This window comes from Peromyscus eremicus, chromosome 8a (genome assembly GCF_949786415.1).
Source record: "Peromyscus eremicus chromosome 8a, PerEre_H2_v1, whole genome shotgun sequence".
Taxonomy (NCBI): domain Eukaryota; kingdom Metazoa; phylum Chordata; class Mammalia; order Rodentia; family Cricetidae; genus Peromyscus; species Peromyscus eremicus.
The window spans coordinates 97,132,218-97,145,192 of record NC_081423.1 but is presented as its reverse complement, the minus strand read 5'-3'; the positions used below and the strand labels follow the sequence as shown (position 1 = coordinate 97,145,192).

Sequence of the window (12,975 nt, the reverse complement as noted above, 5' to 3'; positions counted from 1 at the left end):
AAAAAAAAAAAATGGGGCTGGAGAGATGGCTCAGCAGTTAAGAGCACTGGCTGATCTTCCAGCAGTTCTGAGTTCAATTCCCAGCAACCACATGGTGGTTCACAACCATCTATAGTGGGATCTGATACCTTCTTCTGGCATAAAGGTGTGTACATGCAAGTAGAGCACTCATATACACAAATAAATAAAAGGAAAAACCAGAAAGGTAAATCACTTACGAATACCCACTGGATGCTAGGTACCATGTAATGCTCTGGGAATCCCTTATGAGTACCCACTGGATGCTGGGCACCATGTGATGCTCTGGGAATCCCTTATGAATACCCACTGGATGCTGGGCACCATGTGATGCTCTGGGAATCCCTTATGAGTACCCACTGGATGCTAGGCACCATGTGATGCTCTGGGAATCCCTTATGAGTACCCACTGGATGCTGGGCACCATGTGATGCTCTGGGAATGAGTGAACGAGACTGTCCCTGCACCCCACCATTTTCATGAAATCTACAGTTTTTTCACAATTTTTTTGTAGAAGTCCAGATATATATTTTGGGTGTTGTGGACAATATGATCCCGGTCACAACTCAACTGTGCCATTAAAGTGTTAAAAATAGCCATCTGAACATGCCCCCAGGGCTCAGGGACCATTGTGGAAGAGGGGGCAGAAAGACTGTAAGCGACAGAGGTCGGGGAGGATCAGAGCAAAACAGTGTTTTCTGGACACGACAGGACCACAGCACTCATGAACTCAGAGCAGCCAGTGGTTGCCAAGACACAAGACCAAGCCAGTGAGAAAATTCTAGCATAGAGGGGTGTCTTAGTTAGGGTTTCTATCGCTGTGAAGAGACACCATGACCACAGCAACTTATATAAAGGAAAACATCTAATTGGGGCTGGCTTACAGTTCAGAGGTTTAGTCCGATATCATCATGGCGAGAAGCATGGCGGCCCACAGGCAGACATGGTGCTGGAGAGGGACTGAAAGTTCTACATCTGGATCCTTGGCAGCAGAAAGGAAGAGTGACTCTGGCCTGGCTTGAGCATCTAAAACTTCAAACCCCGCCCCCAGTGACAAGGCCACACCCCCTCCCACAAGGCCACACCTCCTAATAGAGCTACTCCCTGTGAGCCTTTTTCATTCAAACCACCACGAAGGGAGAAGGGCTCAGAAGCCCCTACTGCTAACTGAGGTTCTCCTGACAGTTGACGTTTTCTGGGGAAAGGTGAGTCAGTTTTCTTAAAGGGTATAGCCCCTGGTAGGTCCACCATGCTATAAGTACATGGGCAACCAAAACTGGATTCAGCAGATTAAAAAAAAAAGAGGACATGAAGTTGGGGTGAAGGGGTGGATCTCGGAGGGATTAGGGGGAGGAAAGGGGGAATGTGATCAAAATATAGTGTATAAGATTCTCAAAGAATTAACAAAAATATATTTTTAAAAAGAAATGAACAAGTAAAATATTAAATATGCTACCATTTAAGATGGTTCAGAGGTTAAGAACACTTGCTGTACTTGCAGAGGATCAGATTCCTAGCACCCATTTCAGATAGCTCACAGCTGCCTGGTACCTCTGCTCTGGTGGTTCTGAAGCCCTACATATAAATTTTTTATTATTTTATTTATTTATTTATTTATTTATTTATTTATTTATTTATTTATTTATTTTGTGTGTCACACAAAATAGGCTTCGGGGTAGCATTCGGCTTGCCTGCTGGTCTTGTGGGACAGGCTTAAAACACAATGACATATTAGAGACTAATATTTACATCTCAATAAGAGAGTAGGGGAGTGACTTGTAGGGCAGAGGACTCCTAGGTTACTCACTGTGTTCTGGTTCTTAATCTGGGTGTCAGTCACATCATTTACACCTTATGGGCTCATAACCCATCAAGCTATGATTAGAATGTCTGCACTTTTCTGTATGTTAAAATTCAATTAAAAATAATCTTGTTTGTTTTTTCCATACAGGGTTTCTCTGTGTAGCCCTAGCTCTCCTTGATCAGGCTGGCCTTGAACTCAGAGATTTGCCTGCCTCTGTCTACTGAGTGCTGGGATTAAAGGCATGCACCTCCACAGCCTGGCTAAAAAAAAATCTTAAAATAGTGTAAAAAGTATGAAATATAAAACAGGGGAAGCTTCTGTTCTAGGTTAAGCTCCTGCACAAGGCTCCAACAGACCAGAAAAAAAAACAAAAAATGGAGTCACTCACAATGAAGTCCACCAAGCTGAAACCTAGCCATTTATCTGGCCCAAGAAATCCAGATTACAGTCAGGCCAGTTTAAACTAGTATGATGACATTCCAACTGCTATTTACCTTTCACAAAAGAAGTAGCATGCTGTTTCATGAGACCAGGCATTGCTCTGTAGCTCAGGCTGGGCTTGCTGCTGAATTATGAAACCGAAAATTAAGCCAGGAGCAAGGGGTGCAGTTACAAGGTAGATTAATTGCATAAGTCTTTGGCTTCAATCTTCAATAAAAATAAATAAACAAGAGTCAGATGCTGTGGGGATGACAAGATAGGTTAGTCTTCCAAGAAGGAGAAAGACCCTTAGGGAAGCATTAGGCCTATCTGGTCAAAGGTGACGATGGATCTTGCCTTTATTTTAATTTTATTTTTGGCATTGCGGTTGAAAATAGGGTCTTGTGCGCATGGAGTAGACACTCTACCATTCTTAACTCCAAGTATTTGTGGGTCAGCAAGAGGGTAAAGTAGCTTGCTCCCGGGCCAGTCATGAGTTGATACCCAAAAACTCACGTAGTGGAAGGAGAGAACCAATTCCTGAAAGCTGTCCTCTGACTACCATATACCATGTGAGCGCTGTGGCATGTACACGGGCCCCACAAATAATGTAATAAAATAGGTAAGTGTAATAAAAAGTAAAAAATAGATACTGCTTATGTTCTTGCATCAACTTTCTTTTAAAATATATAATTAGAATATGCATGATTTACCTTGATTACTGAGCTTTTGGGTGCCTCCTTAAATTCTGCACCTAAGGTACCGTCTTACCCTGATCCCTGTACCGCTGGACAGGCAGGGGCTGAAGGTCGGGATCAGTGTTCTCAGTGCCAGAGCAGAGTCTCTTCGCGCGTTTTCTCCCTTATAATGAGAAGAAAGTAAAGAGAAACAAGCTCTTGAGAATTTAATATTTTCCCTGGTCTGACACGAACAGTATCTCTTTGGGGCTACACCAGTTCAACACCCAGGCTTAAAAAGAGGCGCCAAGAGCCGGGATACCAGAGACTTCCGGACTCTGGGCTCCTGATTGGCTGGGACAAAAATCACTCAAGAAGGAAGACACCCTATCAAAAGGCAAAGGCAACAGCATTGCGTCATCAACGAGCGACAAGTTTTACGTAAAGTAAGCTCCTTTTTAATTGGCTGCTTTCTCCAAGAGCACCTGAAATGGCGTTGGGGATTCGTATTCTTCAAATCCTAGACTTCCGGTATCTGTAACGACAAGGAAGACTGGGAAGAAATTTGTTAAGTTTTTCAAGTTCAGTCGCTCTGGGGGCCGGGCTTCGGAAGCTGGGGGCGTGGTTCTCTTTTGGGGGCGGGACTCTTCCGGAGACCAGAGTGGAGTCTCGAAGTTGAGCTTTCCTAGCGAGCGGGAGGCGAGGTTTGGGGCGGGGCCACAGTGATGGGCGGGCCCAGAGGACCGCCCCCGGCGAGCTGTCGCCCTGCGCTCAGCACCTAGGAGTCACTCACGGCGATCCTTTCCTCCCGCTGGTGTCTGTTCTCAGCCATGGCTCTGCGCTGCTGGCGCCGGTGGCACTGGTCCGCGTGGCCTAGGGTCCGGCCGCCTCCCTCCAGGAGCACCCCGAGTAGGAGCAGGGCTCTTGGGGCTGCACCAGGGCGAGGGGAGGGTTGTGATCAAGAGCAGGGGTCCGAGCGGAGCTGAGGCGGGACTGGGCGAGGGGCGAAGCTGGAGGTGTCTGCTCTTGCGGGAGAGATGGGAGTGGTGTACAGGGGAGAGGGTCTGTGCGATGAGGTGTGAGGCGTCCTGGGTAAGACACTGGTCAGTAAAGGCGAAAAGGCAAAACTATGAGGTCCGCATGTGTGAGACGAGGTGAATTGGGGGTGACAGGGAGGTGAGGATATGAAAGATAGAGTTCTGTGGGAAAAGAAAGGATAGGAAAAAAGTAAGATAGAGACGTGATGGGGATATAAAGACGTGGAATCACACAGGGAGTCCCACAAGAAAAATGAAGTGCTGTGCAGGACAGATTCAGGGGCCAAGGGGGTCTGGTGTAGGCGTAGCATGTTCGTAGGTGAGGCATGGGGTTCTGGATAAAGTCAGCCTTGGCATTCAGATGGAATGATGAAGCTTTGAGGAACAGAAGGAGGACGCAGGTGAGGGTGAAGGGCAGGCTGCAACTGGACAGAATTGGTTGGGGTGGTCAGAGAGTGTTGGTTTAACCTTGCCATCCCCTCCTCTGCCCAGCCCCAGGCTTCTGCCAGCAGTTCTCCACACGGGAAACGACCCCCCAGATCTGTGTGGTTGGCAGTGGCCCAGCTGGCTTCTACACAGCTCAACACTTGTTAAAGGTAAGTCCTCTCTCCAGGCTCCTTTCTCACCTTTCATTTCTTGCCCCGATTCTGTGGGTGGGCTCCAGCCCTTTGGTTTGCTTGGTAAGGAAGGGGCTTCCAGCTCACCTAAGCTGTGTCCATTCTACCTGATTCCACACCTACGTCTGAGGTTCCCACCTTAGGTCCTCAGCTGTGAGAGAAATGTGTTTGTCCCATGACTGGTGGTCAGTGACGGATGGGCAGCACTGACTGCTTCACCAAGAAGGGAAGTTTTTTTCAATCTTTTTTTGCAGTCTTGTGGGATGGCTTTATCCCCCCCCCCCTTATCTTCTTTTACATTTCTCCATCTCCAGTGTTCTACATTTCTTTCTTTCTTTCTTTCTTTTTTTTTTCCGAGACAGGGTTTCTCTGTGTAGCTTTGCGCCTTTCCTGGAACTCGCTTTGGAGACCAGGCTGGCCTCGAGCTCACAGAGATCCACCTGGCTCTGCCTCCCAAGTGCTGGGATTAAAGGCATGCGCCACCACCGCCTGGCCAGTGTTCTACATTTCAAGGCTATCTGCTCTTAAGCTTGGCTGGCCTCACCACAGCCCCAGCCTTCCACATGCCCATTTTCTCCCGCTAAAGGCCAAGGTCTCAAAGCTTTCAGTATTAGTCTTGTCAGACAGGACTCCAAGGCTACCAGATGTACTTGAAACTCTATCTCAGACCTTAAGGCAAAAGAGGAAGGGGGGGGGGGCGCTGGAGAGGAGGCTCCATGGTTAAGAGTTGTTTGCTGTCTCACAGAGGATGGGAGTTGGGTTCCCAGCACCCACATAGTAGCTCACAACTCCAGCTCCAGGAGATCTGACGTCTGCTTCTGGCTTCTGCTTGCACCTTTATTCATACGCGCGCGCGCACACGCGTGTGCACACACACACACACACAACTAAAAATAATAAAATAAGTATTTTTTTATGTAAGGGATACTAGGATTGACTGAGATGAGACAGTGTCTGAACTTTAGAGAGGCTTGTAATATCTACAAGACAGGAGAAAGGGCAATTATATTGATAATACATGCAGATACTTGAAAGGTAATGTGACCCACTGGCCTGGTTTACCCAGGGTTGACACTAGGAAGGCCTCATGGAGATACTCTGTTGAGAAGTGACCTGTGCATGACTCTGCAGCTCCTTCCAGACTCACACAGGGCATTGTGACCAGAAGCTGCTCCTTAGAAATGCCCACAGGAGATGCACTGAAAACCACATGTGGGCTTTGGCAGCTCTCTGGCCCTGATGTGGGGAGTCAGCCTGGAATGCAAGGCCACTGAGGAAGGACAGCCTGGCCTCTGGGATGGAGACTCATGGGCTTTCAGGGCTGGGGTGGCAGGGGTGGACAGATGAGTGGTGTGGTTGGTATCCAGGAGGGTTTCTTGTGAGAGGCACTGACTGTTAGCTGAAGGGTGAGAGGATAGCCTGGAAGGCGGGGTTCTTGGTGTCTTCTCTGTGGGCCAGATCTTGACCTACAGGTGTGTGGATGTAGTTTCTTGTGCTCATGGCATTCTAGCTTGAGGTGGCTGGTTTGCAAGGTATTTTAGAGCTTAAACTAGGTGAACCCTAACCCAGTCTAGAGGGAGATGTGTCTAAACTGCATTTTGTGGAGGATGTGAGGCTGGAAGAGCAGGAGTGCCTCAGGTGTGGGAAATGATGTGGACAAAGGCCAGAGGAAGGAGAATGGCCCTTTGGCATCATTCCAGAGCCTGTTCCAGAAGGTCAGTGAGTATCTGGGGGTGAAGAGGTGAGAGCTAGGGCTAAGGAGGCAACTGGAGCCCAGATCACAAGGTGCCTAGAAACCGTGGGCCACACTCTAGACTTGAGTGGCTTTCTTTGCGCACTCTCCATATTCCCTGCTGGAGAACTCTTATTTAAATGAGCTTTTCTGGGCCCAGCTCAGATTTAATCAAACTCTGTGACTGGGACCCTCAGAATCAGCAGTTTTAAGCAAACACCCTGGGGGATTCTGGCATTCACAGACATAGGAAACTGGCTTCACTTAAGCATCTAAGGCGGAGGATCTGAGTTTGGTTCCCAGAACCCACATCAGGTGGCTCACAACCACCTGTAACTCCAGGGGCTCCGAACCCATCTTCTGCCTCTTCAGGCACCAGTACTTATGTGCTTATCCCCCCCCCCCCACCCAATTTTAAGAAAGTATGTTTAAGAAAGGAAAAACAAGGAACCTTCCATTGGGGGTTGAACACAGGGCCTTGTGAATGATAAACAGCATTCTGCCAGTTTGCTGCACCCTCAACCCAGTTTTCATTTGGAATATTCTCTCTGAAGGGTAGACTTAAGCAGGGCTATTTGCCCAGAGAGGAAGAGAGGGCGGGTCAGGATGGGGAACTAATAGGTCAAGGTGAAAGGGGAGGTCGAAGGCTCGGACTGGAGCTCCAGGGCCTGAGATAGACAGGGTCGCAGTGTAGAGGGGAAAGGGTAGAGGACAAAGGGTGGGATGAGATGTATGGAGTGCGACGTCTGGATCTCAGGTTCTGACGTCTCAGGATGAGGTCGAGAGATAGGGTGAAAAGATGGGAGAAGAGATAGAGAGGCCATGACAGATCTGCAAGATTTGAGGTCACAGGAGGAAGTAGGTAAGATGCTCCTAGGACATCCTGAGTGTGTGTCCAGGAGGAACAGAGCACCAAAGTGCTCCAGAACCTGTCCTTTTTAGGAAAAGGGCCAGAGAAGCAGCAGTTGGCCTGAGGAAGATGGGTCTGTGTGTGAGATTAGGGGTGGAGGTAGGCTGGGGGAGAACCTTGTGCCTGGAAGGAAGACTCCCTTTGTAGCAGGATGGAGTGGAAGATGGGGACAGTGAGGTCAGGTTGTGTTAGGGGTGCCTGGCAGGCTAAGCAGTTTGAACTTTGCCCTATGGCAGTGAGAGAAGCATTGGGAGGTTTTGGAACAAGAAATGACGTGCTCCAATGGCAGTCACAGTTGTGATGATCCTGGGTGAGTTCATTGTGTCCTCCCACTGGGGGAGCCCAGGGCTGAGAGCCTGGGTCTGACTCACTCAGCCTTGAGTGTGACCCAGAGGGACAGGACATTTCTATCGCACAGAAATGTGTGGAAGCTTTCTCTGTGACAGCCAGTTAGCATTGGAGCTGGGCCTGGCTCTGGCTGCTGACTTCATGGCCTGAGCTCTTCGTGGGTTCAGTTTCCATGGAGTTGGAAAGGTGGTTTGGGAGGCCACCCCTGAGCTGGCCAAGGATAGAAGGCAGATGGGCTGGAAGGCTGGACTTAGGGCTGATGGGGGAATAGGTGGAAGCAGGATTTGGGCAAAGGCAGTAGGTGGGGGGGGGGGGATTAGGCAGGAACTCACTGCCTTGAGTCCTTTTGAACTGGGTGGGATAGGGCAGGGCTCAGGGCATGCTCCCCTGATTCCCCAAATCTTTCACTGTCCTACCTTCCCCAGGCTTCCCAGTTCACAGAGGAGGAGACCAGGGGTGTTCTGGGACCTACCAGGCCCATGCTGTTGGTAGCAGCAAAGCCAGACCAAGCTTGCCTGGCCGATTGCAGTCTCATACCCTCCCTACACCCTGCAAAGTGCCCTGGGAGGACAGACAACATGGGGTAGCCGGAAGCTGGGAGTGGGCCCACTGCCACTCCCTCTGTCCACACATGTCCCAGCTGGGCCCTCACTCCCTCTCTTGCGGAGGGAGCATCACGTTGGAGATTTAGAGCTAAGGCAGGTTCTCAAAGATGGGTTCTCAGGTCACGTGGCCAGCATGTCTAGAAGGTGAAGGTATATATCTGACCCGAGGATTAAGTCCTGATACTCACTTCCAGCTTCTCACATTCTCCGTTGGAAGTCCTTGAATCTGACCTCAGCTTGTCTGGCTGCGTATGTTCTCCTTGTCTGGGCGGACAGAGAGCCAGAGCCTTCTTTTCTATCTGCTCCTGGGTGGTGGGGCCAGTCTCCTTGGCCGTTTGAGCTGAGCTTTGTTGCTCTGTCTGGGGAAGGGGAAGGGAGGCCCCGTGGGGACCCAGCTTCCCTCTTGAACCCACCGGCTGTGCTTCCCCGCAGCACCATACCGGGGCCCATGTAGACATCTACGAGAAGCAGCTGGTGCCCTTTGGCCTCGTGCGCTTTGGTGTGGCACCTGACCACCCAGAAGTAAAGGTGGGTGTCTTTCGGGTGGAGGTGGCGTTGGAGACAGTAAAAATGAGGAGGAGAGAGAGGCTCCCTGGTGTGGTAGGAGGACCTTTGGCTCTCTGTGTGATGGGACCCGGGCTCCATCCTGGGGATCATGGGTGAGGGTGGTACTGACATGCCCCCAGGAGCTGCTCTGTCTTCTGATGTTCCCCTCCTCCTGCTGCCTGGCAGAATGTCATCAACACGTTCACACAGACAGCCCGCTCAGATCGCTGTGCTTTCCGGGGCAATGTGGTGGTGGGCAGGGACGTGTCTGTGCCAGAGCTTCAGGAAGCCTACCATGCCGTGGTGCTGGTGAGTGCCCATGTGGCGGGGTGTGGATGTGAGAGGAGGGGCTGATGAGAGACAGGAGGCTGGTGCTGAGGCCTTGGGCCTGGGTGGGCACTGCATCTTTCCTCAGAGTTATGGAGCAGAGGACCACCAAACCCTGGAAATTCCTGGCGAGGAGCTGCCTGGGGTGGTCTCAGCCCGGGCCTTTGTGGGCTGGTACAATGGGCTTCCTGAGAACCGGGAGGTGAGTTGGGGGAGCACCCTTGCTGCTTCTGGCTGGAGTCAGGAGCATCCCTGAGGTGTTAGAGTCTGAGGTGAAGGCAGTGAGGAGCAAGCTGAGGAGATGTGAGACGTCCATGACTGAGGCAGGTCAGCTGAGGAGACCTGTGGGGCTGGGGGAGAGGGAAGTGGGGTAGAGTGGACTGTCTAAGGGTAGGGCAGCCTGAGGGCACAGCTGGGCCTGACCTAAGGTGTCTGCAGATGAGATTAGCCTGACTGGAGCTGGGGGTGGGGATGCCCTATCAAGACCTTTCTCCTCCAGCTGGCGCCGGATCTGAGCTGTGACACAGCTGTGATTCTGGGACAGGGGAATGTGGCTCTGGATGTGGCCCGGATCCTGCTGACCCCACCTGAGCACCTGGAGGTGAGGGGCAGTCAGAGGCTGGAGGTGGGAGCACACTGAGCAATGGATGCTCCTGCCTGTGGGGTTCAGGTCTCATCCCTCCAAACAGCCCAGTGCCTGTTTCCTCCAGGAGCCCAGGCAGACTCCTGTGCCACTGGACATTTACATACACATTCTCCCTGTTTGGAACATCTGGACTGACCTGCTAGTTAAGAATTGACATTCCTCCTTCTTTTCATCCTTGGCTCAACTATTCCTTCTGCCAAGAGGTCTTCCAGGCTGTCTTAGTAGGTGCTTTTTCTGTAATATGGTCTCAGCTACTAGTGGCCTTTACATCCCTAACCTTGCTTCACTACTACAAGTTTACGGTCTGTGATGAGATTTGATTATCAGTTTCTCCACAAAACAAGAACTCTGTGGGGTTCTGAACTAGCCTGTTTGGCTCACATAAACTGCTCTTGCCCCCTTAAGCCCCTTGTCCTGTTCTGGACATGTGATGGATTGTGAGTGAATGGCAGAATCAGCTGGAATCCTGTTACCTAGGAGCCATTTGGAGAGTTGGTGTCAATGCTCTATGTGGCCACCAGGGGGGAGTAGCGGTATAGTTTTTGGGCCGTTGGCTTTCTCTGTGTTGGAGTAGGAACAAGACCAACTGACCTGGCAAATCCCCTTCCCCAAGTCAAGACCTCCCAACCCCTTTATTTTGAGTCAAGGTCTCCTTATTATAGCCTGTGTGGATCAGGCTGGCCTTGAGCTCGCAGAGATCCTCATGCCTCTGTCTCGTGTTCCACCGTGATTGGCCTTAAGAGCCTCCTTTTGTGCCAGAAAACAGACATCACAGAGGCAGCTTTGGGAGTCTTGAGGCAGAGTCGGGTGAAGACTGTGTGGATAGTGGGCCGGCGTGGACCCCTGCAAGTGGCCTTCACCATTAAGGTACTGCATCCAGAGTGGGAGGAACCGGAGTCCCAATAAGAGGCTTCCACTTTTGTGTATGTTGGGGTTGCCCCAGAGCCCTGGGAGTAGCTGCTTCCCTGGATGGAATGGGGGGTGGGCAGGGCCCCAGGGCTGTTGGTCTTTCCCCACACTGCTGATAGTCTCTCCTACCAGGGCTGCTGAACTCTGGTGGGTTCAGGACCTGACCTCCTCCCTTACCTCCCCCACCCCCACCCCCAAGGAGCTTCGAGAGATGATTCAGTTACCAGGAACCCGGCCCATTTTGGATCCTTCGGATTTCTTGGGCCTCCAGGACAGAATTAAGGGTGAGGGGCCAAGTCCAGCCCTCCCCGCGCCCCCCCCCCTCCGCCCCAGCTCATCGGCTTGGGGGAAGGTGACCAGCAGGGACAGCCCTGAAACGTTCCATGTTGCTCACAGATGTCCCCCGTCCAAGGAAGCGGCTGACAGAGCTGCTGCTTCGGACAGCCACAGAGAAACCAGGGGTGGAAGAGGCTGCCCGCCAAGCACTGGCTTCCCGGGCCTGGGGCCTCCGCTTTTTCCGAAGTCCCCAGCAGGTGCTACCCACGCCAGATGGCCAACAGGTAGCTGGCATCCGCCTGGCAGTTACCAGACTGGAGGTGAGTCTCACGTGACCCAAACTTCCCCTTCTTGAGGCTTCCCCCATCCCAACCTGGTGTTACCCACGTTCTCCCCAACAGGATGTTGGTGAGTCCACCCGTGCGGTGCCCACGGGAGATGTGGAGGACCTCCCTTGTGGGCTGGTGCTGAGCAGCGTTGGGTATAAGAGTCGTCCCATTGACCCCAGTGTGCCCTTTGACCCCAAGCTTGGAGTCATTCCCAACATAGAAGGCCGGGTTGTGAATGTACCAGGTGAGAGGATGTGAGAAGGTGGGCATCTAATTATGATGGGGCTGAAAGGCTGGTGTCCCAAGACCACTCATTCTACAGTGATGTAATGGGAGACAGCTCCAGACAGGCCAGTCCTAGAGCATAGCCCGCCCTCCTCCTGCCCCCTAGGGCACGTTCTCAGGCAAGCTGGGACGTCATTCAGTAAAGCTTCCTGAGGCCTGCCCTGGACCAGTGCTGACACTGGTGGGAGATAGCCCTGTCCTTGGGGGGCTTCATCTTCTTACCCAGGTGCCCATCTTGTGCATTCATTCAGTAAGTGTCCCGAAGGGCCTGCCGAACTGTGGTGAGCAAGTCTCATCCGCAAGGAGACTGAGGAAAGGCAGATGGCATGGAGAACAAGCCAAGAGGCCCTCACGGGCCAGGCATAATGGCGCACACCTTTAATCTCAGAGCTCGGGAGGCAGAGGCAGGCAGAGCTTTGTGAGTTCAAGGCCAGCCTGGTCTACACAGAGAAACTCTGTCTCAAAAAAACCAAACCAAACCACAAAACAAAACAAAACCCCCCCCCCACACACACACACACTATCATGTGAACCAGTAGCTATAGTGGGCCAGCCTGTAGGATCTCCTGGGAGACATGGGGATGTTTACGTGCGTGCGTGTGTGTGTGTGTGTGTGTGTGTGTGTGTGTGTGTGTGTGTGCATGCGCGCGCGTGTATTGCGATGCAGAATGGTCAGAAGTCTCTGTTGCCCTTCTCAGGCCTCTACTGCAGTGGCTGGGTGAAGCGAGGACCCACAGGTGTTATCACCACCACCATGACGGACAGCTTCCTCACCAGCCAGGTGCTGCTGCAGGACCTGAAGGCGGGGCTGCTGCCCGCTGGCCCCAGACCTGGCTATACAGCCATTCAAGCCCTGCTCAGCAATCGAGGTCTGGGAGTGGGGAGGGCGAGGGCGGCCTATCTTTGGAACTTTACCCTTTGGGAAGAGGGTCCCTTAGAGGAGATGATGGCATTAACGTGTCTTCCTATCTGCCTTAGGGGTCCGGCCAGTCTCTTTCTCTGACTGGGAGAAGCTGGATGCTGAGGAGATATCTCGAGGCCAGGGTGCTGGGAAACCGAGGGAGAAACTGGTGGATCCCAGGGAGATGCTGCAGCTGCTGGGGCACTGAACCTGGACCCCAGGCCCCACCCTGAAGAAGAGAGTCTGTGCAAGGACGCGGGGCCTGAGGCCGTCTGAGCTGGAGTCCTCTCCTAGATTCTTCGCCCAGATACAGTGCTGACTACCCCGGCTTCAGGCTGAGCGGCGGCCCTTCCAGGGGCCTCTGATCTCTGTCTTCTGCAAGTTGACCTTGCCCTTGTGGTTCTAGGCCAAGGAGGGAACCTTCGGTTAGGGATGGGTGGAGGGACAGGCTGACTCTGCCCACTCCTACTTCCTTCCTGATGAACTTTGGAGGGCCCCTAGAATGGGAACACAGTGGAAATAAAACAGCTGTACCTAAGAGCCATGGTTGATGGGCTACTTTTTTGGGGGGTGGGGGGTGGGGTCACT

The 12,975-nt window shown here is 52.1% G+C and overlaps 1 protein-coding gene across 1 annotated transcript; it reads left to right on the top strand.

The window, feature by feature from the left end:
- Window positions 1-3,492: 3,492 nt before the first annotated feature.
- Fdxr (ferredoxin reductase) lies at window positions 3,493-12,927 on the top strand. Its single transcript, XM_059272085.1, has 12 exons — window positions 3,493-3,828; window positions 4,449-4,552; window positions 8,601-8,696; window positions 8,901-9,023; window positions 9,130-9,243; window positions 9,541-9,642; window positions 10,447-10,554; window positions 10,796-10,880; window positions 10,993-11,192; window positions 11,274-11,445; window positions 12,185-12,355; window positions 12,465-12,927. The coding sequence occupies exons 1-12, from the start codon at window positions 3,750-3,752 to the stop codon at window positions 12,593-12,595; spliced, it is 1,485 nt and encodes a 494-aa protein (XP_059128068.1). The 5' UTR covers window positions 3,493-3,749; the 3' UTR covers window positions 12,596-12,927.
- Window positions 12,928-12,975: the final 48 nt, after the last annotated feature.